This window comes from Acomys russatus, chromosome X, assembly GCF_903995435.1.
Source record: "Acomys russatus chromosome X, mAcoRus1.1, whole genome shotgun sequence".
NCBI lineage: Eukaryota > Metazoa > Chordata > Mammalia > Rodentia > Muridae > Acomys > Acomys russatus.
In genome coordinates, this window is record NC_067169.1 from 336,905 (window position 1) to 364,485 (window position 27,581).

The following is a 27,581-nucleotide window of genomic DNA, read 5'->3' on the forward strand; positions in this document are numbered from 1 at the left end:
AGAGAGAGAGAGAGAGAGAGAGAGAGAGAGAGAGAGAGAGAGAGAGAGAGAGAGTGTCTTTTACTGGGAACTGAACCTAGGCCTTGCACTAGCGCTGAAAGCACTTTACTACTGAGCTATATCCCAGGCTCTCTTTTTGCTTTTTGTTTAGAGACGGGGTTTTAGGACATTGCCTCGACTGGCCTTGAACTTGGAATCCTCCTGTTGTAGCCTCCCAAGTAACCAGGATTACACGCCAGGTGCCATCAGCTAGGTTTATTGTGTGCTTCTTTTTAAAGAATTACTTATTTTCTTTCTTTCTTTATAAACATTGTGTTTTTATAACTCCACTGTTAAGTGGGGCTTGTATATAGGAATGATATATTTTATCAGTTACCAAAATTCAGTGACATTTAGGCTTATAATCAGAAAGACTTTGGCTGGAGAGATGGCTCAGCTTTTAAAGGCTAGACTCACAACTAAAATTAATCAAAAAGACTTTAATGAAAAAATCAGATTATTCGATTTATTTACTGGTAAAAAGTTTGTAGTCAGAAATACTTTAATGAAACTAATCACAATTAGGCTTATTTACTGATGAAAATGTAACTGCCTTGCCCACAGTTGCATGTTACAGCATAAATTGCTTAAAGGGCAGACTCTAAAGTTAGGTCTCCATTATAAAAGTAACTTTTATTCTCTTGACTCAGTTGTTGCCTGGGAGGCTTATTGCCTCCTTCTGCTAATTTAGGCCTAGTCCTGGAAGCTTCTAGCCTCCGTACAATCTTAGGCCTAGAATGTTTTTAGCCTCTGAGACTTACTGCTTAATAAGCTCATCCTTACTTTTTCTTTCTGAGCTCTAGCTGGCTCAGCTCAGCTGTTCTGGCTCAAACTCTTCTCTCAGCTTGGCCTCAAACTAACTCAGCAATCTGCTTTAATCTTCTGGCTTTTTCTCATTGTCTGGTTGCTTCTGTCTTTACCTGAGTTCTCTCTCTGAAACCCATCTCTCCATGAGTGTCCTGGTAAAGACTGCTTCCTCTCTCTGTAAAACTGCCTCTTAAGGAGCTTCCCTTTCCTTTCTCTTCTCACGAGAGTTGAACATATCCTTTTCTGTCAAATCATCTCTGATTTGCCACTCAATTAGACATCACTTTCAAACATGAGTGCTTCCTTCTACCAACGAATTTTACCTCCATTGTTTTGGGATTAAAGGCGTGTACCACCACACCTGGACCTTCGCTTTTCTTTACCTGATACTTGCTCTATACCAGGCTGGCCTTGAGTTCAGATCCTTTTGCTTCTGTCTCCTGGATTAAAGGCGTGTTTGTATTCCAGCTGGATCACAGAGACCTAGAAGGTCTTTGCACGTGATCGCTTGCTAGAAAAGCCATGTTCTGAATTAACATTCCTCTACACTCCATAGTTCTATTCCAGTGTTCCTTCTATCATCATGATTTTGATTTGTACATTCCAAAGTCACTTTATCTATTAGCACAATGAAACTGTCCCAACTTGTTAACAAAACACAACACCCCCTTTTTGCTTGCTTTTTAAATGCCAAGAGTTCCCAAGCGATGAAAGAAACACCGGCTGTATTTACTTAGCAACTTTGTATTCAGCTCCAGTATAGTTTGTTGATCCTGTAAAGGACTTTGTATATGAACATACACATTGTTGACCCTAAGTACTCTTGGTTTTCTGGGTTCCCCGTTTTTCAATGATGAGTAAGAGAAAATAAATTTTTTTCCACATTACCACCCAAGCTGCCCTTTCAAATTTCTCAAAAGAAAAACTCAAAGCCATTCTACTCAAGATTGAGAGGACAAAATGCCTGTATTGTTGGCCACCCCTTACCTGCTTCTCACACCCGAGTTGTGGGGGGAGATCTAGGCATATATGCACAAAGATCTCTTTATGTGCCCAGCTCAAACAGTCATAATAGGAAGTTGTGATTGTTTACAGCTCTGCAAAGTGAGATCTATACTAGACAGAAGAGCTTAATCAGTAAGCAAGATTGAACAGCCTCAATCCAAATCCCAAAGTCCAAATGTGAGATGTAACCAAATTTACAACATGTTGAGTGTTTCTCTGATGATGGGAAGTTTCATGCTTAACCTAATGGGGCATGTTGGAGTCTAAACATAAGCACACTAAAAACATTGTATAAAATTGCCTTTTAAGATATGGATATATGAAACATAAATGGCTTTCGTATTTGAATTTGAGTCCAAATCCCAAGAGATATCATTACACACACACACACACACACACACACACACACATACACACACACACTTGCTTATTTACTTATTTCAGAATTGAAAATTTCTAAAATATTAAACACTTCTTGGACCCAAGCATTTCAGTTCAGGGACACTCCAGTTGTATCAAGAAAAAGTGGTGAGCTGGTCTGTGAGAAGAAAGCCCTGGATATTGTGACCCGGAATGTTAGGGTGAGGACTCATCTTATTTTAGGATGGGAAATCCCATTGAGAAATGAAATTTTACTTTTAAAAAATCTGAAGACTGGCAAAGGTTAGGGCTGTTTGGGCAACTAAAAGACTAAGATGAGAGGGGCATGATTTGGGGATCCTAATATAATTTCTCATGGAGGCTAGTGATTTTCCCCGGTTCCACAAAGACCTATTTCTACCATCTTCTTTAAACTCATTTTGGAAGAGGGCTTTAAACTCATTTGGAAGAGGTTTGGAAGGGGGCTAAACAGAAAATTGGCTGATAAGCAATCTTTACTCTGCATTAAGAATCTTTTCCATTCCCCGACCACGGCCCCCAGTCAGCTTTTTCCCCCTTTTAGGTGCCTTGTATAGAAAGCATGCCTTCTTGAAAGCCATAGGTGTTCTCATCTCTGTCCCAGAACTTCAGTTTTTCTCTTCAGACTTAAAGACATGCCTGAAATTGAGGTCCCCACAACATAATCTCAGCCAGCCTGGATTCTGGCCCCTAACCAAAGCCTGAGGCCAAATGTGTTTTAGAATTTATAATTTCAAAGTTTCAGAATGGAAATATGGCATTCTACATAACACTATAATCAAGGCATATTTCTATAGCCTAGACTATGAATATTCATAGTAAGTGGGTTAAACAAAGACCATAAATAGTCTCATATCAATTTTGTTTTTGCCTCTGAATGAATTTGTAACAAACTTAGAACGGGCTCAGTTTTCCAACTAAAGATTTGGGAATTATGAACCTGTATTCTTGAGCATACACATTGAAAACACACTACTTAGAATTTCCCAGTTACCTTTTAAGCTATCATGAGTATACATTTAGAGTGAAATATTAGCTCTTTCCCTGCCTGCCCACTAATCCATTACCATTAATGTGATTTCTGTCCTTTCTCCATGTCTCTGGAGGTTATCACAAGTGAAGTTTGTGGTATGGCAGGGCAGACATGGCTACAGCTACCAGTTCTCCATCCCAGAACAGCTACACCATCTGGGATGGACAGATGGACATGCCATGGGAAGGCAGCAGGAACCCACAGCAGCTGCTGTTCAGAGAAATAAGACACTCTTAAGAGTTCCCTGTGATTTGGCTATGAACTGCATCATGAATGCCTGCTGTACAACGTGTGCTCACTAAGGTGATCTGACAGCAACCTGAAGAATAAAATTCTCTTTTAAGCTGTACCTTGAAGCTAACCTTAGGACATAAGGCACTATACGTATTGAACACAGAGTCTCCTCTACACATTGATGGGGTTGATTCTCATACCCTTTTAAACATTTTCTTCCCCAGCTCGGACTTTTAGAGCTAAAATGAAGATAAATTCATATTGCTATGTCTGTGAATCCATGGTGTGGTGCAACAAAAAATAAAGAAAATGCAAGCAAAAAAAAAAGGCTTGAGTTGTTCAAGGACGCTTTTTTGTGTTTGTTTGTTTGTTTGTTTGTTTGTTTTAGGCTTTCTTGGTACCTCATAACCCAGGCTGGCCTGGAACTTACCATCCTCCAACCTCAACCTTCTGACTAGCTGGGATTATTACAGATCTGCATCACAGAATTCAACTAGCCTTTTCTTTAATTTCTCTTTTTCTTTCTCTCAACAAGAAAATGTGTTAATATTCTATCTGTGGGCTTCTTAAATAGAAGATGTTGTTAGTGGTCTTAAAATTCTTTGAATGGTAGCTTTGAAAGTTTTTGTTTATTTTCTCTTCACCATTGCCTATATTCTAGAAAATGAAGAAGTCAAGGAAACGACTTTACGAGAGCTTAAAATGCTTCGCACTCTCAAGCAGGAAAACATTGTGGAGCTAAAGGAAGCCTTTCGTCGGAGAGGGAAATTATACCTGGTGTTTGAGTATGTTGAGAAAGTAAGTCGTGAATTACCAGTGTGCAGATTCACCTTTTTTGTTGATATTTCTGACACTACTGAAGAAAGTAGTGTTACTTAGTATGCCCTGTTGATGTACTCATAATCCGAGGGTATTAAAAATGAAAATATCTTCCATAGTCATTAGATGTCCTAAAATCGATCTAGGGATTTTGTTCAAGTTAGAAGCCTTCAAATGATCTTAAGTTTAAACAGGATAGTGGTATGGTTTCTGAAGTCTTAGAATCTGTGTACAACAAGCAGTTGTCAAGTTAGATTTATTTCAATTAAACATGAATAAAAGCTCTGCGGGAGAAATAGGTGGATGGACAGTCTGATAAAGGATGGTAGAGACACACATCAGAGCTGTGTAAGCTGGACTGGATCCTTCAGTCAGAACTCATATGAAGAATGAGTGAAAGCAGGCATCTTTTGTGAACTGCTAGTGCTCCATTTTTTTCTTGAGGGAATTGTAAGGTAAGACCTGAAGCTGCTTTAAGATTACTGGAAAGTGCTTTGTAAAGAGGGTTATCTTATTAATGAACATTTTAATATTTAATAATATTTAATAATTTAACATAAGGGTAAAAGGTCAGCTGTCTCAGAATTCCGTAGCGAGCAAATGACTTAGAGCAGTTGGTAGCTATTTACAGGAGGAGAAACTGGAACCAGAGTTGCCTCTTGAAGGTTTTGTTGCTGTGTGAGTAGGAGGCTTCTAATGATGTCATGGACTATTACCTAACATAGATTAAAACTGAAGAGGCTTCTGTTTGCTGTAGGTCGATTCCCTGGTGTTTATTATGATGTAAGTGACAAGAAAGCAATGTTTTCAAGAGGACTGACTGGCAATGTGACTTTGAGTTCATTCATTCAGCATTTGCAAAGTATTTTTGAAGTAAACAACATAAAATAATAGTTATTAGCGCAATTTAAAATATACAACTCTTATTATATTTTATATATATCTTTATTTAAAATAATTTTATATAAAATGTTCTGATCATGAATTTTCCCTCTCCCAACTCCTCCCAGCTCCTTGACACCTCCTCATTCACTCAACTCCGTGCCCCTTCTTTCTTTCCTTAGAAAACAAACACAAATAACAACAAGAACAGAATTTTAAAAAATGCTCACATATACATGCACAAAAACAAGGCCCTTAAAAACATAAAACTGGAAACCATAATTTACAAGCAAAAGACCAGTCAGACAAAAAATGGTCAAACAAAGCAATATAGAAAAACAGCCTACAAAAATACCATTGAGTTCGTTTATGTTGGCCATCTACTGCTGGGCGTGGGGCCTACCCTTAAGTATAGTTAATATACCCAGTGAAGGATCTGTCATTTTAAATCAGTTGTTATATGCTACTTTTCCGAAATCTGTTTCATGTGTTAATTTTGATGTTTCCCTATCAAAATAAAACTTTAAACTTATTTTAAGAAAAATGTTGATATACTCAGATTGCAGAAAAATCAGATTATGTTTATTGTCTAATTATCACAAATACTTGTGTGTTTTTTGGCTTTCACTCCAAAATAATAAAATTTGACACATCTAGTATTTAACTTTATCTTTTTTATTTCTGTTGTATTCATGGTGGTGATTTATGATAAATAACAATTTAGTATATGAAATAGATATCTCCTTTGTATATCTGTTTTCTCTCTGGGAGAAGCAATTTGACATACTTGAGATCTCTCTGCTTACAAGTATGGAAATCTTCTGACACTTAGGCCTTGGCTTCTTTTTCTAACCCTTTTGCTTCGTGGATGGAAGTTAACCATTACACATGCAGACAGCGGCAATGCCTGGCAATCTCCAGTGAGTCTGAGAACTATTAGGAGAAAGATGCTCAAACAAGATAGGGAGTTGTTAACTGAGACCCACAATTGCAATGCCTTAAATAAAATAGGAATCTCTTCCTCACAAATATATGCAACAGGAGATAGCACAGGACTGAAGTGTAGCTCTGCTCCCCTGTCTTTATTGTCAACCCCAGCTGTCACATCCAGTTAGCTAGTGTATAGTTATATGGTCACACTTGACTACAAGGTAGGTAGGAAATGTACTCATGCACTCGTCATTCTGAGTATCTAAGTCTGTGGTTGAAAATTGTATTCCCTATGGAGTAAGGAAAAAGGGCTGTGGCGGGTCTTAGTATCTCTGCCGCTTAGGAACCTTGAGTAGAACATGAACTGAGAGATCCCCATCTTTTCTCTACTGTTCAGCCCTCCTGTGCCTCCTAGTTCTTGACATCTCCTACATATTTGTTAATTAAAAACAAAAGGCAATTAAATTAGCAATGCTTAAAAGCTGCAAACATTCTTTTGACATTTTATTTCAACTGAAACCATAAATATACATGAAATCCTATAGAGGTAGGTCTAGGTGTTTTGCATATTGATCTTCTGATTAAAATTCTTACTGGTTTTTGTCACATACAACAATGCATCTTTAAATGGAAGCAAAGGCTGGAAAAACTAGAAAGCAATCTCCATGCAGAACCTGTCAGTATTTATGCTTATCAGTGCCAGCACCTGTTCCTTGCCAGTACTTTATGCATGTGTCTCATCACTGACATGCATTTTGTGGCTCTCTTTTGTTGGGTATTTCCGAACTATTAAGCATGATTTACATATGCACAGCAACTCTCTTTTTAAAGAAACATCATCTCAGTGGTCGAGAGTGCTATTTAGTTATATTGATTGTTGAGAGCCTTCACAACTTTTACAGTGGGTATTATCTAATAGTGTTTCTCATATTAGACGAAGCTGATAGAGTTGCAGCTCAGTGGAAGAGTGCTTACCTAGCAATGCAAACGTGAAAATAACAAAACGGATAATGTTACTGTGAATGGATTGTGTCTCAGTTGTTTTTTAAAATAGAAAATGGTACAGGACAAAAAGTGGCTAGGGTAGCCAGCATCTCAGCACCCAGGTCTAGGCAGCCCCTCATTGAGACTCCCTTCCCATTGTGGCAACTTGACAATTAAAACTATAACAGCCAGGCGGTGCTGGAGCACGCCTTTAATCCCAGCATTTGGGGAGGCAGAAGCAGGCAGATGTCTGTGAGTTTGACATTAGCGTGGACTACAGAATGAGTTCCAGGACAGCCAGGACTACAAGAGAAACCTTGTCTCGAAAAACCAAACCAAAACTAAGTAAAAAACTTAACTATTACAACAAATACAACAAAATTTCATAAACATAATACTTTCTACTACATCAAGGGAATCTTTAACTGCTATTTTGTTCTTTTTTTTTTTTAATGGAATGGCAAGTGTCAGTTGGATTTAAAATTCCATTAACATGAATCAAGATAACGTACCCCAGGTTACACCTTGTAAGCTGCTTCTCTATGTGGGTACCTTCAAATAATAAGTTAAGATTGTACTGTGAGCCTTATTGATTGGGCTTTGCAGAAGAGCTGGGGAATATTGGATAATATGGTAATGCACTGGAGACTGGCTAAGAAAAGTTTTAGCTTAGCATTTCTGTTGGTTTTGGGGTCAGGGTTTCATTTTGTAATGTCTTCCAGGTGCTGGGGTGACACACATGCATCATGATACTTGGCTTACCAGAAATTTTTGCATGAACTTTATATAAAAAACAATCTCTGACTCCAGATCGACAATTTTACCTATGTTTGTGTGTGTGTGTGTGTGTGTGTGTGTGTGTGTGTGTGTTGCCACAGTGCACATGCAGAGGTCAAAGGACAATCTTACTGAGTTAGTTATCACCTTTCCATGAGTTTCAGGATCAAACTCTAATCCTCAGGTTTGCATCATTAGGCAGCAAGTGTCTTTACCTACTGAGCTGTATCTCTGGCCCTCAATATTTTCTAGCCTGTTTGAATTTTTATACCAAATGTATAAATCTAATCATAAGGAAATCTCCCTCTCCTATTCTTCCTCCTCTCCCCTCTCCTCCTTCTCCCTCCTCTCAATATTAGAGGCAGAAGTAAGGAGTAATAAAAATGTAATTTCTCATAAAGGAAAATTTTTATTTAATACACTACCCTGATCCACATAAACAGACTTATAGATTAAATTCAAAACATAAAAAATGCATATTGCATATTAAATGAATCCTTAGCTAAGGTTAAGGATTAGTAGTTCATAATTGATGAGCTTGCCTAATTTTGGAGATGAATGGTGCTGTATTTGCTTTTAGAATATGCTTGAATTGCTGGAAGAAATGCCAAATGGAGTTCCACCTGAGAAAGTGAAAAGCTACATTTACCAACTAATCAAAGCTATTCACTGGTGCCACAAGAACGACATTGTCCATAGAGGTGAGTGTAGACGTTTGAAATGGAAAATACTAAATAAGTCAGCAAAAATGAAAGATTTACTGTTTTAAGAACATTTCTATTTAAGTTAACCATATTTTGAAAGTAAAAGATATGCGAAGCCCTTTGCTCATCAGGTCTCCCACCAAAGGGCAGCATATGAATTTATTCGGCTAGTGTGGTGATATCCCTATTTATATAGCCAGGTCTGCTGGGAACTATAGCAATAACTAATGAGTCAGCAGATGCAAAAGTTGAAGCTTTATTTGGGCTGGAATTGAATGGCAAAAGGACAATTTCCATAACCTTTGTGTCTTACAGATAGACCAGGGAGCATGAACCAACTCAAACCCAGGCTTTCTAAGTGGTCTTAAGTCTCTGACCCTTCAATAGAGCTCTCCTTTCATTCTGTTTTAGATCAGTAATCTCCACTATATATCTTCCCCTCCTAATTGTTTCTCCCTGTTGTTGGAAAGTGTCCCTTTTCTGGAGGTTGGAGCTGTAATCAACCTTGTATGGGCCACGATTATACTTCTCTAAATTATATTACTTTTTCTTTAGCAGCATAAAATCAGTGGTTTCAACAAAAGGAGCATGATTTACTTAGTGTCATTTTGACTCTAATATTTGTTTTCAAATAATCTTACTTACACTGTAAAGTTCTACAGCACTGGGACACAATTTGATTAAATAATGAAGCTAAAAAATTCATCAGAAAATGTTGACATGTCTACTTGTCTGTATTTTCTTTGTATTATGCTGCTGCTGCTGCTGATTATGATATTAAATTTATCTGGTCAAATGTGCAGGGATAATCACCTTTAAATTGGTCTTACTTTTAAGAGTAGCTGAAATGTGTAAAGATTTCCAAATTCTACCATTTGACTCTCATAGTAGTTACCCTGTTATCAGGATTGTAGACGTCATAGATAAACCCCCAGGTTAACTGGGCATCTAGTGTCTTAGGTAATAGTAATAAAAACAGCCTGTGTTACACGTTAGCATGTTAGTGAGGAGATGAGTTAGGTGTATTTCCATTATGAGACTGAAAATGTATAGCTGATTAATGGTAGGCACAATTCTGGCCTGGGGCTAAATGGTAGAGTGCTTTACTAGCATGTGTAAGACCTTTGGTTCAATCTACATGCTTGGGAAATCTGTAGAGTCCACTATACTCACCTCACCCTTCAGCTCTACGAAACTCTAAAAAGAAAGTTGTAGCTGGTCATGGTGGAATACACCTGTATTCTCAGCATTTGGAAGCTAGAGACAGGATTGGGAATTCAAGGCCATCTCTGACTACATAGGAGTTGGAGGACAGACTAAGATACATGGGACCCTGTCTCAACAAATAAAATTGAAAGATACCTCTCAGTGGATTAGTTCAACTTCATTTTCTGCAAATTTATCATGTCTTCACATGATCTATTGGGGGAAATGGAAACCTTGACTCATTAGCCTAACTTCAACATGTTGTCAGTTATGAACCACATGGGAAAGCTAAAATAGGTATGTTCATATAGGAATTATACAGAGAAACTTTTACTTTTTTGCTTTTTTTTCAATAAAGATCATATTGTTTAACTATTGGTATGTGCATTTTTAAAAATAGCAGGTAGATATAAAAATTTTAGATTCAATCTCCAAAATCTTGTATTCTTAATGTTTTGTGAAGCAAAAATAATTCCTTGAAACATACTGGCCTAAATTTAATCATTTAAAAATTCTTTACAGAGTTAAGGTGTATGTCTTCAACAAGTTGTAGGCTCTAGATTCAATCCTTAGCAGAGAAAAGGAGAGAGAGAGGTTTTTGGGGTTTTAGGGATCTTGGTAATTGTCATCTGCACGTCTCATAAAAAATTAATTGAAACTTTTTATATAGCAGCATAAAATGTCTTACTCTTCTGTACATTGCACAGTTTTCTAGCCAAATCATGCTCAGATGATTTTAATTAGATGCTATTGCAGTGCTGCAAATGTCAATCAGCAAAACATAGAACATTTTTACTTACTGTTTTTTAATCTTGGTATTCTAGACATAAAGCCTGAAAATCTTTTAATTAGCCACAATGATGTCTTGAAGCTATGTGACTTTGGTGAGTTAAAAGAAATTGAACTCCAATATTAAGAGAATTAATTTAATGTAACACATGAGTAGCTTTTAAAGGTATTTTAAAAATAATTTTATGTCTTGATTTAAATTAGGAAAAGAGCATTCAGTTGGTTCATATGCTCCCAGTTGATGGCTGGGATAGCTTTGCTTTCTCTTTGTTGTATGGTGTATGGTGTATATATTTCTAAAATATATAGGAAAATTTATAAAAATTATACTCCTAATGGAAAATCTCTATTGTTTCTTACATAGGTAATTGTATTTTAAATGCTGTTAAATATTTTAAATAATTTAGGAAACTTTTAAAATCTTGAGTTAATGTTTAGGTCATGGCCCTATAAATATGTCAGAAAGGAGCATTTACGAAAAGAAGCAGACAACTAGACAACTAAATCAAGTTTTTTAGTTATCTTTAGTACTCAACAGTTGATTTAAATATTTAAATTATTTTGTTTTGAAATAGGATCCCATGTATCCCAGGCTCACGTCTAACTCACTATGTAGTTAAGGATGGCCTTGAACTTCTGATCCACTTACCTCCACCTCTTGAGTTTTGGGATTACGATCATGTGCCATCACACCCAGTTTATGCAATGTTAGAGGTAGAATCCAGGGATGCCTGCATGCTAGGCATGCTACCAACTGAGTGTATTCCCAGCCCCAGGAGGTCAGCTTTTGAAATTATCCTTTTACCTAATCTATATTGTAAAATAAAATGGCAACCCTTTAGAATATTATTAGGAGCTGGAGAGATTGCTCAGTGGTTAAGAATACTTCTTGGTTTTGAAAAAGACCTGGATTCAGGTCCCAGTTCCCCCAAGGCAGCTCAGATCTGCCCCTCACTCCAGTTCTAAGGGCTCTGATTTCCCTCTTTTGGACTCCACTGGTGTCCAGGAATATTTTCTATTTATGAATTGCTGTCTGCGTTTATTATTGCCTCCCAAGGTGTCAATAGACTCTGGGTCCCTTGGACTCTATTTACTATGCCTCCATGATTCTGTTAAGGTCCCAGGTGACTGAAGATTATAAAGCAAGCGTAAATACAAAAGAAATGCCTGCAGAATGATCAGTAACGGGAGGAAAATGGTACTGTTTCTCTGACATTATTTCTTTAAAAAGTGTTCAGGAAGTTCCTTCTGGCAACACTACATGCGGCATTCTGTGCCCTGTGGGCCCCATCAAGGAAGGACTTCCTAATTAATTGCCTTCCCTGGCAGAGAGGCAACTCCTTTGTCTGGCTTGAAGAGCCCCATTCAGAAGTGCACATAGTTATTCAACAAACGCTTCAGTAAGAAAAATTGATTAGCTGAAGTTAGGGGCTTTGCCTTTTGCTGTTGTTTCTTTTCTTGTTGTTTTACTTTAAGGAATACTAATCTTTGCTTCTCAGACTGACACAAACCTTAATTTTTACTCCAATTCTAACGTTTTCAATTCTCTATAACCCTGATGGTGAACTTCTGTTGCATTTGGTGAGTTAGATGGGTAATTAGTTTATCTCACTGTTCATTTTGTGGTTTTAAACCTTTGGAAAGAGTGAAGGACAAAAATAATGCTAGTGTCTGTAAGGTGATTAAGATATTCCTAAGTTTCTTCTCCAACACTAAGGGCGAAGAGTAATTTTCAGCCTCTTTGTTTCTGTTGCTGCCAACGGTTAATTGTTTGCATAATGGCTGGAACAGCTCAGCAAATACAAATATACAAGTACAATGTAGGTCTCACATAGCACAATTAATGTTGCTGTAACTTCTGTCCCTAGTGGGCACTTAATTGTATTCCTAAAATTTTCAGCTTTAAGAGAGCTTATTTGAAAATATAATGTGAATGCTTCCTAAAGCACAGGATGAATTTGAAAACATTGATATCTTTAGCATAAAGACTGAATTTGCAGAAAATTCATCATGCACATTTTAACATAAGAACATGCCTAACTATTTCAAATAAAGATGTTTTTAATAAATAGTCCACTCAGTATTAGTCATTATATTATTTTGGTATGCTTTTAAAGTATTACTAGAGTTGAATATTTTGCTAACATGAAATTACTATTCTTTCAGGTTTTGCTCGGAATCTCTCAGAAGGCAATAATGCTAATTACACAGAATATGTGGCTACAAGGTGGTACCGATCCCCAGAACTGCTACTTGGGTGAGTTATCTTTCTGAAATTGAGTGACTTATACATATGTATTGTTTCTTTATAATTCGCATTGGGATAACGGATATAAAAAAACTTGGTTACATATATATTGTGAGATACACATAATATATATATATATATATATATATATATATATATATATATCAATTGCATATTTTTGGTAATAAAAAAAGACACCCAAGTTTTATTTTATCTATCACAGTTCCCAGTAACTGTAACTTGGGTTCAGTGGAGTGGCCTCTTTTGGAGTCACTCTGATTGATGGTAGTCAGTTAGCTAGCAGATTGACAGAGCTAGTTGATTGAGAGAACTTCAGCTGATATCTGATAGACCTTTTTGGTTTTCTCTGCATGTTTGTGTGGGGTGGCTGCGTGTATGTGCATGTAGAGGCCAGAATATCATTCCTTGAGCATCAGTCACATTTGTGAGATAAGGTCTCTCACTGTCCTGCAACACATTTGTCAACATATGTTCCCTGAACAATGAATCCCAGGGATTCTACTGTCTCTGCCTTTCCATTGCTGGGATTACAAGTGTGTGCCACCATGCCTAACATTTTTACATGGATTCTGGGAACTAAATTCAGGTCCTTATTTTTGGCAAGGCGTACACTTTAGCAACTGAGCCATTCTCCTAGCCCCTTGGCAGACCATCACGAATCCATCAGGACTTACCTTTCAGTAAACTAGTTCAAGTTTCCAAATTTGATAGGACAATTCTGTTCATCAATAGGTTCAGCCCAAAAGCAAAGGTGCTATCCAAGTTCTTTTCGTGTGGCATTTGCCTTATTGACCAAGGCATGTCTCATGACCAAGCCGTAATTCAAAGTATGGAGAAAAAAATCTTACCTCTTGATAGAAGTATTCAAGATGAATTACAAAGGGTCAGTTTGATATTCTGGTTTGATATTCTGGTTTGTTGATACATTCAGCCGCTTTGCTAGACACAGGGTAACTACTGAACCAATTATCAGTTTTCTTCTGAGCAGTGTAAGTCTTATTGAATGATGAATGGCTATTCATATTAGACCTACATTGCTGATTTTTTTTCAGCAACATCTCCACACTTATCCACTTTGCTCATCTTCCCACTCTCAGATGCTCTGTCATTCATCTGCTAATACTTTGTGTCTCACTCATGGGAGTTTGTTGGCTGTTAACTATTCATTTTCTAACATTTAGCAGCCATCATCTGATGCAGTTCTTAATTTGTTGCTGATCTAGAGTCAATAAAAATTATTGAGTTTTAAATATCTTTACTAGTCTCTTAAATCAGAAGTTTGCTTTATCTTGCAAAGTAAGTCATGGTTACTCACCATAATTTGAATGGACCAAGTTTAAGATTTCCATGCTAATTTGTGTGTGCTTGTGTGTGTATATGCAGTTTTTTAGTGTAGTACCATAGGACAGGTTTTCTTTATCTTAAATAATATTTTTAAAATCAGTATACTTCATTGCCCCAAAAACTACCAAAACTGTCCTTGTGATTTTAGGATTTGTGAGGGGGAGGAGAAGGAAATGAGATAAATGAAATGCTGGGTTATTGTTGCAGTAACTTATTATTCTGTATGCTAACAATGCTTTAGCTTAAGTTTTGTGTTATTATAATGGGATTTTAGAATTTCATTTGAGGTTTTTTTAATATATTTTACTTTGGGTTTTCATTTTAAGGCTTGGGTTATTTATGTTTGAAACTGTATATATAGGTTTTATTTTAAAACTATCATAAATAAATTTATTTTAGTCTTTAGGTACTGAGCTATAACACTGTTTGGGGGAGCCTTAGATTTTCATTTATGGCCTCCATTTGTAGCAGGCTCTTTTTCTACAGCTCTCTAGTGACCTAGGTCCCAGAAGAGAAGTACAAGCCCCTAAGTACATCAAAACATGATTTGATAGAAAAAGCTATCAGAATGTCTCGTATAAAGTACAGTTATATTCAAGTAATTCATCTTACCTGTTGGGAATTGTGATACTAAGCAATCAGAAGCTAAATAACATTCAGTATTTGTTTAAGGTTTAAAAAGCATTGGAACATTCTACCAAACTAAAGCTAAAAAACGGATATAAATCTTGACACTTAGCAATCTTAAAGTATAATTATTTGAAAATAGATTTCTTGGGAACATTTCATCCTCTGATATGTTCTCATCCAATTTGTATACTACATTACAGTTTATTAAAGCCATTCATGTTCAAGATATACACTGTTTTCTTTCTGAGTGTGGGTTACAAACTTACGTTCTGAATTTCTGCTTACATAGCTCTAAATCCTTATTTCCGGTCTCACTTTTGTTAGTGGCCATTTTAAATTCCTTGAGTACCTTCATGGTTTAAGTCATGAATTGGTCGAAAATGAGTTGGGAATTATTAAACCATTTTGTGTCTTCAGTTGCTAATATCGTCTCTTCTTTTGCTTTTCAGAGCTCCCTATGGAAAGTCTGTGGACATGTGGTCGGTGGGCTGTATTCTTGGGGAGCTTAGTGATGGACAGCCCCTATTTCCTGGAGAAAGTGAAATTGACCAACTCTTTACTATTCAGAAGGTGCTAGGACCACTTCCATCTGAGCAGATGAAGCTCTTCTATAGTAATCCTCGTTTCCATGGGCTCCGGGTAAGAGGCTTTGCTAAAATCGAAAATGGAGTCAATCTAGTAGTATTTAACTTATTGCTCATTGCACAATGCAACCCTAAACTACGCATTGCACACTCTTCCCTTCCCATCACAGTGTTTTTAATCCTCACTATATTATTTCATTTCTGAATCTTATATAGTATTTGTGAAATGGAAAATTAGTTACAGTTGTCAAGTAGGAGCTGCTAATGATGTCTTTTTTCCCTAATCTGTAAAGTTTAACTTTTCAAAATCTTTTTAGCATGTACATTATCATATTCTAATCCTTTCTTTTTTTTATTAATTTATTCATATTACATCTCGATTGTTAGCCCTTCCCCTGTTTCCTCCCATTCTTCCCTCCCTCCCATTTCTCCCCTTCTCCCCTCCCCTATGTCCGTGACCGAGGGAGACCTCCTCCCCCTATATATGCTCTCAGAATATCAAGTCTCTTCTTGGTAACTAGCTATCCTTCCTCTGAGTGCCACCAGGTCTCCCCATCCGGGGGACATGGTCAGAAAAGGGGCACCAGAGTACGTGTGAGAGTCAGATCTCACTCTCCACTCAACGGTGGAGAGTATCATGTTCATTGGCTAGGTCTTGGTAGGGGTTCGAAGCTTACTGCCTATATTCTCCTTGGCTGGTGCCTTAGTTTGAGGAGGACCCCAGGATCCAGATCTGCCTGTCATAAAGTTCTTCTTGTACGTTTCCAGGACCCTATGGGTCCTACTATTTCCCTATTCTTCCATGCTACTCTTGCCTAAAGTCTCAATCGGATATCCTCTCCTCTGACCCACTTTCTTGGTAAGTAAAGATTTTCATGGTACGTATCCCTTGGACTAGTGTTTTGATATAAGTGAGTATATACCGTTTGTCTCTTTTTGCTTCTGGGTGAACTCACTCATTATGATAATTTCTAGATCAATCCATTTGTCCACAAATTTTGGGAATTCCTCGTTTTTAATAGCTGAGTAGTATTCCATCGTGTAAATATACCACAGTTTATTAGTCCATTCTTCTACTGAGGGACACTTAGGCTGTTTCCATGTTCTGGCTATTATGTATAGAGCAGCTATGAACATGGTTGAGCATATGTCCCTGTTGTGTGGTAGGGCATTTTCTGGGTATATTCCAAGGAGTGGGATAGCTGGGTCTTGAGGAAGCCCTATTCCCATTTTCCTGAGAAAGCTCCAGATAGCTTTCCAAAGTGGTTGTACTAGTAGGCACAGGAAACAACTTCCTGAACAGTACACCAACAGCCCAGGCCTTAATGTCGACAATTAATAAATGGGACCTCATGAGGCTGAGAAGCTTCTGTAAGGCAGGAGACACTGTCAAGAGAACAAAGCAACAGCCTACAGAATGGGAAAAGATCTTCACCAACCCTTCATCTGACAAAGGTTTAATATCCAAAATATATAAAGAACTCAAGAAATTAAACACCACAAAACCAAACAACCCAGTTGCGAAATGGGGCTTGGAACTTAACAGAGAATTCTCAACAGAGGAGTATCAAATGGCCGAGAAACACTTAAAGAAATGCTCGTCCTCCTTAGTCATCAGAGAAATGCAAATCAAAACGACACTGAAATTCCATCTTACACCCATCAGAATGGCTAAGATCAAAAACTCAAATGACACCACATGTTGGCGAGGATGTGGGGAGAGAGGAACACTCCTTCATTGCTGGTGGGAATGCAAACTAATCCTCTTTCATATAGTCTCTTTATTCAAACTGTTAAGCATCTCCAAATGATAGAAATGTGCAAGTGGCCAGTGTTTACTTAGGCAACTAAATTTGTGGTGACTTGGAAGATGGTTGTGACTACTTGGATTCTGCAGATTTAGAGGGGCGGCACCACAGATATTTCTTGTACATTGACAGTGAAACATTAAATCTTTGTAGAAGTCAGAAGCCTTGCTACCTTTGTGCAAGACTTGTTTGCTAAGAATATAATGAAAAACATCTTCAAAATCATAAATTTTTCCCAAATGAGGAACCTGTAACTGCTAGAGGTACCTCATCAGAATGAGTGATTTATAAACTGCTCATTTCCATCTACCCCCAAAAGCAGCTTTTTACATTTTTGAGCCAATGTGTCAATTTGTAGTCATTGTAGAAACTATAAAATAATTTCATCATCCCATCTTTTAATTTCTTTTCCAGTACATATGTAGTATTCTAAAACCATGCTATTATCTTTTAAAAATATTTTCTAATTTTTTTTATTCTTTGAAAATGTTGTATAGTCATACAATGTATTTCAATCATGTCCAACTATTACCTCCCTCCATCTCTCTCTAGGGTCCTCTCACCTCATCTCCATCTAAACTTCATGTCCTCCATTATTTTTAATCCTTGTTATTATTGATAACCCAAGTCCAGTTAGTGCTTTCCATGTGTGTATGAGTGACCTCCCAGCAGCTCTGTCCCCAAAGGAAAGTAACTTTTCTTCCTCAGCAATCATCAATTAACATTCTATGACAAGTTCACAATGTGATCTTGCCATTTGCAAAGCGCTTTGTTTTTTATCTTTGACTTTCTGGATCTTAGGCAGTTTCTGTTTGAGAACACTGCTGTTCACATGTGAATATGCAATACAGCCCCAGCTCTTACTGGGATCAGGACACTTGGAAGAAATGAACAAACTGAGGTGCATATAGTTTTTCATTCCTTCCTCTCCCTTCTGCTTTCAATTCCGCTTCCAAATGTGCCGAAGTTACTTCAGACTAGTTTTTCTCCTTTTATTTTTGCTTGTATTAGCCGAATTATGACTTTTGATTAGGTTACAACATTAAACATAAAAACTAACGCATATTGTCTTGCTTTATTTTCCTATTTCTGGGATAAAATACCCCCCCCCAAAAAAAAAACAACTTAAAGGAAGAGATGGTTTATTTTGGCCCTTAGTTTTGATTATAGTCCATCGTGGTAGGGGAAGTTACAACCGGAGGAGCTTTGAGGGAGCTGATTTCATTGCAACTTCACTTATGAAGCAGAGAGAGGCAAACTATTGCTTAATTCCCTTTCCCACCTTATATAGTCCAGGAGTGGTTCTACCCACAATTAAGATGGATTTTTCTCCATCAACTAAGGTAATCAAGAGAACTTTCATAGACATGACCAGAGGCCCCATTTCCAGAAAATTCTAAACTTCTGTCAAGTTGATAATTAACAGGTACCCATCAAGTTCAATGGCATTTCCTTTCTATCTGCCTCTAATGCTTCTTTCACTCCATCAGCCTTACTTGAACTTTGAGTTACTTGCAAGCCAAACTCTTGAACTTTCTCCCCAACCACACATTTAAATCTGTCTCCCTTTTGCTTAAAACTGTCTATGATTTCTGATAAAATTTAAACTATTAACATTAAAGACCCTTTGGACTCATCACAAATTGTCGTGATCTCTTTCCTATGTTCTCAGGCCACCTTTTGTTTGGCATGACATGTGTCTTCTGTAGTGCTGCACTACCACATCTCTTGTGCTCTGAGCACCAGCCTAGAAGCCTGTGTATCCCTTCTCGGAGTGTTAATCTGGGCTGTTTTGAGTTCCTGTAGCACTCTGATCACATCTTTCTTTTTGCTCACTCCCATTACATACTCAATTAAGTAGCTGTTTGCAAATATGCCTCCTCACTAGAATCATGAATTTCTTGAGGAAAGAAACTGCTTCCTTCATAGCTCACCTAAAATGGTATTTGCTGTGTTGCATAGTGTTGAATAAATAGTTGGCTGTAGAATCGTGATGTCATTAACCTTGGTCTGCTGCTAGTTGATTTATTACAGGCCTCACTAAGTCTATGCCTCAGAATCTGAACAGTGAGTAATTTTTGACATTTCTAGGCCTATTCAATAGCTTAGAATGCAAGTAAATATTTAATACATTTTCTTTTCTTAATCCCTACCCCATTTTATTTTCTGTTCTTTTAGTTAGCATACAAAATAATTTCACTATATTCATACATATATATCATTATATCTTGCCCTTGTCCACCACCTGCATTGCCCTCCCACATCCTTCTTCCTCCCCTCTCTTGCAGGTCCCTTGAACTCACCCCCCAAAATAGTCTTCCTCTTCGTTTTTTATACACACACACACACACACACACACACACACACACACACACACACACACATACACACGCACACAAACCTAGATTTACATAAGAGACAAAACATGTGATATATTCTTTCCCACTACCCTGGTTTGTCTCATCTACCCCTCTGTCCAGACCTCTTCCTTTGGCCTCAGAGTGAAATCCACATTCCACATTTGAAAGGAAAGGCTATATTTGCTTTCTTGAGTGTGACTTGTTTTGTTTCACATGACCATCTTCAATTCTTCCATTTCTCTACAGCTGACATGGTTTCATTTCTCCTGATGACTGAATAAGATTCCATTGTGCTAATATGTCACCTTTTCTTTATCTATTCATCTTTGCTAGGCATCTAGGCTGGATTCCTATCTTAGCTATTGTGAATAATGCTGCATTAAGTATGAATATTCTACTAACTGAGTGGCATGTCATTGTCAATTCCTTCTGAGCAGATACCCAAGAGTGGTATAGCTGGTAGATCAGATGGCAGTTCTGTTTCTGCTGTTCTGAGGAAGCTCCATGCTAATTCCTATAGTAGCTGCACAAGTTTACATTCCTATTAGCAGTGAACATGAAGTCTTCTTTCCCCACATCTTCACCAGCATTTGCTGCTGTTTTCTTAATTTTGACTAGGGTATGATAGAATCTCAAGGCATATTCAATTGTCATTCCCCTTATGGCTAAGATTGTTGACTTTTTTTCAAATATTTATTGATAGTTCATGCTTCAGTAGCATCATCAAAAGGAACTTCTGCAGCTCCCTTGGGAGAGGTAGTTTGTTTCAGAAAGAGTGAGGGTTTGGATCACAGGCTTAGATGCAAATAGGACTTCTGCTCACTAATTACGTAGCTTTCCTTGAACCAGTTATTCGAACTTTCTGATTATTTTCCTCATCTTTAAAATGTAAGGATAATATACCTAAAATGTCTTGCTCAGCATTACTTCCCTATGTTTTTTTTTTAAGTTGAGTTCAAGACATCCACAGGTTCTTCTATAGCTACAGAGTCTCACTAAACATCCCCAGGCTATTCTTGCACCTAAGCCCTTCCTGCCTCAACCTTTGAGTGCTACCATACCTGGCTTTAGCTTTTCTTTTTTTTTTTTTTAATTTTTTAATTAATTTACTCTTGTTACATCTCAATGGTTATCCCATCCCTTATATCCTCCCATTCCTCCCCCCCCCCATTTTCCCATTATTCCCCTCCCCTATGACTGTTCCTGAGGGGGATTACCTCCCCCTATATATTCTCATAGGGTATCAAGTCTCTTCTTGGCTACCTGCTGTCCTTCCTCTGAGTGCCACCAGGTCTCCCCCTCCAGGGGACATGGTCAAATGTGAGGCACCAGATTCAGAGTTCCTCAATTCCTTTTAAATCAGACAATGAAAGCCAGGAGGTGGTGGCGCACCCCTTTAATCCCAGAACTAGCGAGACAGGTGGATCTCAGTGAGTTTGAGGCCAGCCTGGTCTACAGAGGGAGTTGAGGACACCCAAGGCTACACAGAGGAACCTTGTCTTGAAAAACCAAAATCCAACAAACAAAAAAGAAAAACCACCAATGAATTCCTCAAGTTTGTCTCTTGCACTACAGAATATAATGTAGGGATGGTAGCATGAGTATTTATTAATGCCTTATTGATGTTACTACATAACTAGTCCTTCTGTCCTTTTGTTACACATGTTTACGGATTTTTGTACTTTGAAATATTCCTATGTTGGTATAAAGAAAATATGTATTACAAGCTACTAGCACTCAATATCTGAAAGGTATATAAGTGAGCAGATCCCGCCAGTATCTTACTCAGTACTTCAAAACCACTCTTGCTACCCTTCTGTTAGTTCCTCAGTTTGTCAGTATTGAGAATTGTCTGTTGAAACAGACAAAATTTGTCTATAAATTGTTTAGAAGTAAGTTGTATAAGCAGGCAAGATTCAGGATATACAGGCTCAGATTTTTATTCATTTTACAATCTGCAGTATTATCTGTCTAGCTTTAGGTATCATCTTTCATGTTTCCTCAATATTTAATATTTGGCCCTATTAATTCATACCTAAAATATATAGACACCAAAGTAATATATAAACAATAATTTGACTTGGATTGTCACAATGCTGCCTTATGTAACCCTCACAAGCATATGCACATATCCTTTGTCAAATAGTAACATTCATGCTGTGTTATCCTTACAGTTTCCAGCTGTTAACCATCCTCAATCATTAGAGAGAAGATACCTTGGAATTTTAAATAGTGTTTTACTTGACCTAATGAAGGTAAGAAAATATATGCTTGTACAAAAAAAAAAATCCTTTGGTTTGTGGATTCTCCTCTGCCTACTCTGGGACCATAGCATGCTTTTATGAATTAAATGTTTTGTTAGTAGATGGTTAATGGGGAGTATGCCATGTTAAAGGGCATGTAATTTGTTTATGATTGTAACAGGAATCTGGTGTTGACTCAGTCCAGCTAGAGAGGAGCATGTAATCCCTAATTTGCTTTCCTAAAATGGGCAGAATAATGAATATTTGTTGGCACTCAAGAACTACTTGGGCACATGTCTTAAAACAAATTTTAAAGTGGATGTGTTATATGACACAAGATTCTACAGTTATTTTTCTATAACATTGAAGGCCCTCATAGTCTATACACATTGAATCAGTGAATCTAATTGTTTTGTCTGACTGGGCCTCTTCTTCCCTAGGCAGATTGCTTTTTCTAACTTTTTTTTCGATGTATCAGGATCATTACTAACATCATAGCCTGAGTGATCCTCCTCATACTAGCCTTCCTGTTAGTAGGCATCCTACTCCAAACTACTAAAACATCCTTAAAATTAATTTTAACATATATAATATATAATTACAATTATATAGTATGTATATATAATATACACAATTACAATATTATATATTGTGTATATATACAAATATCTATTACTATAATATAATATCATATTATATATGGGTGTTTTGTCTGCATGTTTGTCTGTACACCGTGTTATGCAGTGTTTGTGGAGGCCAAAAGAAGGCATCAGATCTCCTGGAACTGGAGTTACAGGCTGTTGGGAGCTGCCATGTGAGTGCTAGGAACCAAACCCAGGTCCTCTGGAAAAAAAGCCAGTGCTCTTAGCTGCTTTGTTATCTCTTCTTCCTCAAAAATCTTTATTTAATATTTTCTTGCTGAGCATGGTGGCACATGTTTATAATGGCAGCATTGAGAGGCTGAAACAGGAGGACTGCTCTAAGTTTGAGGCTAGCTTGAGCTACAAAGACCCTGTCTCCAAAATAAGCAAGTAAACAAAGATTCTCTACCTCAGCAGACAATAGTCCCTTGAGTGAAAACTACTTTTCATATAGTGCCAGTTTTTATTTCAGGTACTAAATGTAGAGGAAGCATTGATTGTATCAGAGTAGAACTTTAATACTTGACTATGGATCAGTTTTGTTTTATGCCTAGTCATTCGGCTGTCAAAATTTAGAGGTCATGCTTTGTGCAGAAACTTTAAAAGGCAGACTTAGTACACTAACAAGTTACTAAGCTATGTTCTTAGAAATTTGCTATGTTTCAGGGCATGTTCACCTGTGTCTCAGGGAACAGACATGGAAGAAGGGCTCTGGAATTTGGGAAAGACCACATACCATATAACATTTCTAGAGATACACAGTGTTCATTTACTTATAAAAGACTTCAGAACTCTTACAGTAAACCATTTCTGTCTCAACAGTTCCAAAATTTAATTAAATATCAAATATTATGTTATATGGAACTCTAATAAAGCACTGGTGTTAACACAGATTGAGAACTGCTATTTTTAATAGCAACAGTCTTTCGGTTTAATTAGACATAAATTAATAGGTATAATCAGTTGGGTTCTGCTAATACTTTCTTTTCATGTAGTCAATACTTATCAGTCTGGGCCTTACTCATTTAGTAATTTTTAAAATATAAATAGAACAGTATAACAATGGAATAAAATATAATTTTATGTTTCCTGACTTTTGTCTTTCTTTTGTCTTTAGTTAAAAATGCATTGATGACTAGTGAGAGAAAGAGGTCATGCATTTGAAGGAAGGAAAGTGGAGAGGGCTTTATGGAAGGGTTTAGAAGGAGGAAAGGCTTGGAAAGTAAACATTCTAATTTCTATTATTTAGTATGGTTATTGTTACTAGTCTTTAAAAGGAAGCCAAAGTTTTTACGGAAATACAAATTCAGAGGGTGACGAGATAGCTCAGTGCTCTGACTACTCTTCTAGAGGACCCAGGTTCGATTTCCAGCATCTACATGGCAGCTCACAAATCATCTTTAATTCCAGTTCTGGGGGATCAGATGCCCTTTTCTGACCACTGTGGGCACTTGTACACATATAATGTTCAGACATATATTTATGCAAAACACCCATACACACAGATACACACATGCACACATATACACACATGAACTACACATTCAGAGGTACTCAATATATGTCTGTATTCTCTGAGTTTTTATAAATTCAGAATATTTTTTTTTTACCTTACCTGGATTGAGACATAGAAACTTAGTTAATAATTTAGAAACCTACTTTGTATCCTTCCCAGGTCCTACTCTCTTAGCCCATTCTGCCTCCTTTGAAACCATAATTTTGATTTCTATCAATTAATATTGCTTGATTATTATTGAATTATATATGTATGTATATATTTATATCACCATTCTTTTTACATATAAATTGAAGAATTTTAAAAATGAAAAACCTTCATTGTCCTTTCAATTAGTCTCTTTGCTGCTCCCTAAATATATGTTGATAATTGTGTTCACATGTAATGCTTAATATGTTCATCTCATCTTGAACCTCTTTATAGCTGCCATTTTAGTAGAGGACAACAATCACTAGAGTTAATGCATGCCCATGCCCTTAATAATTTAAAAAATACGTACAATGCTATTTTTGCTTTACTTTCTTAATGATAATGCCCCCCATGTGATAAATTTTTAAAACTGTTAGCTAGGTAAATTTCATATTTTGCTCATAAGAACTTCATGATCTACAGTAATTTGAAAATGGACATCTGTATTCATAGCATATAAACGTAGTTTTTGTATTGCAATAGCTTCTACATGATATCAAATGAATTAAAACAGCACCTACACTTCTGAAAGGTCATGGATGCTTTGAATTTAAAAAGACTTCTTGAGAGCAGATTTTCCTTTTTATGAACATCTTATATTTGAAACCATTTTAATGGTAGCTGTTGGAAATACTAGTTAAAACCATCACAGTTTTTGTTCTATAATAAGGGAGAAAAAATAATTGAGATGTTTGCAGTTGTGTCTGAATTAATATGGATATAAATCCACATATAATTTATGGCTGAGTTTCAGTAATTAGAATCTTTGGATCAAAATGAATATGTCAGTATATGGTAGGGCCAGAATTGGAATGTTCTGTGGTATTGGGTTGAAATGGAAGTCTGGATTATTGAGGACAAATTTACTCTCACTGCTTAACTAAAGATCTTAATTATGGATAAGACCAAACTGAACCAGAAATGAATTTGTAAATACTAGAATTCTATCCTTCTTCCTCTTTTTGAAAAAAAAAAAAACACTAGAAAAGTGAATTTCAATACTCTATTATGTTATGTTAGAGTATGTTGGTTATGTTTTTTTTTAAGAATTTGATCATTTTATAAATAAAAATAAAAAATCTTGTCCAGCTACTAAGATAAACAATTTTGTGTGAAAAAAATTCTCTTGTCAAAATTCTAGTACATTCAACATAAAACATAGGGTTAGTGCCTTAATGAACAGAGAGCACTTATAAATAAGTAAGGATGGATGCAAAAACAGGAAAATGAGTGAAGAGAATATGTAAGTAAACAGTAAGTATGGAAAGGCTTCTACCAGTAGGACTGTAATTGTGAGATTGTGGATGATTTTGATGATCTTTTTTTCTTTCTATGAGCTATTGTTGCTAGGTATTTTGCAGTGACCACATATTTCTTTTCTAGGAAGAAAAGGTAAGGTTTGGGGCAGAGTTTAAATTCCATTCTTCTTTTCATTCCTAAATTTTTATTTCCTAAGAATTTACTGAAGTTGGACCCAGCTGACAGATACTTGACAGAGCAGTGTTTGAATCACCCCACATTTCAAACGCAGAGACTTTTGGATCGGTCGCCTTCAAGGTCAACAAAAAGGAAACCATATCATGTGGAAAGCAGCACACTGTCTAATAGGTAAATATTCCCTTCTAAGGAAATACGAATGCAGTCGTGGTCTTGTAAGTAGGTAGTGAAGGTGGCTGCTAAAATTATGCAATCAGAGAAAAGAAGGAAAGCCCTCTTTATTCAAAAATATCTTCTTCATGCTTATTACGTGATTCAGAACTATAATTACAGAGTTGTGTGGGACTTTTAAAGACTTTATTATATTTAACAAGTATATGATGAAAATCTATATATTCTCCTGAAAAGGTTATGTTGATTTAGCAACTCAGGTTTCTTGCATCAAAGACAGCATTAAGACCTAGCAGATTTTGTGTAAATGACAGAGGAAGAGGGTTGTTGGAAGGGAAAGAAGACACTGAACACATATGTGGGGAACTGAACATAATTGAACCTAGGCAGCCTCTGTAGCTTCAGTTGTGATTTTATTGTTCTTGTCATTCAAGCATTGAGTTGACAAATGAGGTGATTTATTTTTAATAAAAATAAGCATAGGAAAATAGTGGTCAATAATTAAAAGCAGTACATTTGAAATCGCTTTTTGAGCATATTTAAAAATATTTGTTTCTTGCCTGAGCATACCTGTAGTCTTGGCACTCAGAAATTCATTGGGTAATCAAACAGGCTTCAGGACTTGCTGAATTCCTCCTCAGTGCCAGGATCACAGGCTTGTCCCCATATCTGGCTGAAAACTTGTTTCTTGAATCAATCAACCAATCAATCAGTCACTCACTCAGTCAATCTCTGTGTCTCTCCCTCTCTTTCTCCCCCTCTCTCTCCATCTTTTATCTCCCTTCTTCCTCCTCCCTTCTATTGGATCAGTTATTTTGCCTTTCCTGTCCTGGCATCCCCCAATTTTGTGGTTGTATTTACATGAAAATGGTGGTGTTCCTTCATTCTCCAGAACCCAGTTTTGGTATCTGAGGATTTTTCTATGCCAGATGTAGAAGTAGTTTATTTCACTTAAGAAATGAAAAACAGTGAAGCTTTTAAAATTTGAATACTACCCCCCACACACACACACGTAAATTTTTCTTCTGTATATAGAAAATTATAGCAGATTGAAATACTGAAAGATCAAAACTGTGAGGCCTGAGAGGGCATTCATAAATTAGGAGAAGCATTTATCCTGTATTTTTCTACTTAGCTGCAAAATCACCAACTGAGTTGCCGAGCCCTTTACTCTTCAAGACAGCTACTTGTTATGGTACAGCTTTCAGCTGTTCTTAGCTGATGTATTCACTGTTCACATCCCTAGGGTTTTTGTATACTAAGCCATGATATAACTGTTACCATTTGGTTGTTCCTTGGCACTTGGCTGGTTGACATTACTCTTGTATCTTTTCTGGTATTGCAGCCAGCTTGGTTCAGGACTTTTAGTCTCCCTCCTACTTGAATTTCCACACAACTTCTCTAATTTAGATTTACAGAGAAAATTATCCCAACGATGTAAAGTTTGGTAGTCCAGTGATAAATTTTTGAGTTGTACTATAGTCATCAGTGGTATAACCTGTAGTCTGTAAGGAGGCTGTATATTAATTAGTCTTATAGACATTAACTTGAGAGGAATTGTGAGTAAATAAAAATTCCTGGAAGAATTCATTTGCAGGTCTTGGTTGAGTATATCACAGGGAAAGTCCTGTTTTATCTTTCAGTAATCTTACGTCATCTGAGGCCTTTCTCCCCACTCTTATCTGCAGTCCATACTTACTCCATGGAAGCCTGGCTTGCCAGGGATATAAATCCTTGCTGATGTCTCAACACAAGCCTTCTAAGACAATTTTAGATATGTT

At 36.8% G+C, this 27,581-nt stretch overlaps 1 protein-coding gene across 4 annotated transcripts in view; it reads left to right on the top strand.

The window, feature by feature from the left end:
* Nucleotides 1–27,581, top strand: part of Cdkl5 (cyclin dependent kinase like 5) — a 170,553-nt gene that overhangs the window by 119,045 nt on the left and 23,927 nt on the right. For all 4 annotated transcript variants that reach the window (XM_051141721.1, XM_051141722.1, XM_051141720.1 and 1 more), the window contains 7 exons: nucleotides 4,179–4,315; nucleotides 8,490–8,610; nucleotides 10,644–10,703; nucleotides 12,775–12,865; nucleotides 15,301–15,490; nucleotides 21,778–21,858; nucleotides 25,649–25,800. In XM_051141721.1, the coding sequence (XP_050997678.1) occupies nucleotides 4,179–4,315; nucleotides 8,490–8,610; nucleotides 10,644–10,703; nucleotides 12,775–12,865; nucleotides 15,301–15,490; nucleotides 21,778–21,858; nucleotides 25,649–25,800 (832 nt within the window). The remainder of the gene's footprint in view (nucleotides 1–4,178; nucleotides 4,316–8,489; nucleotides 8,611–10,643; nucleotides 10,704–12,774; nucleotides 12,866–15,300; nucleotides 15,491–21,777; nucleotides 21,859–25,648; nucleotides 25,801–27,581) is intronic.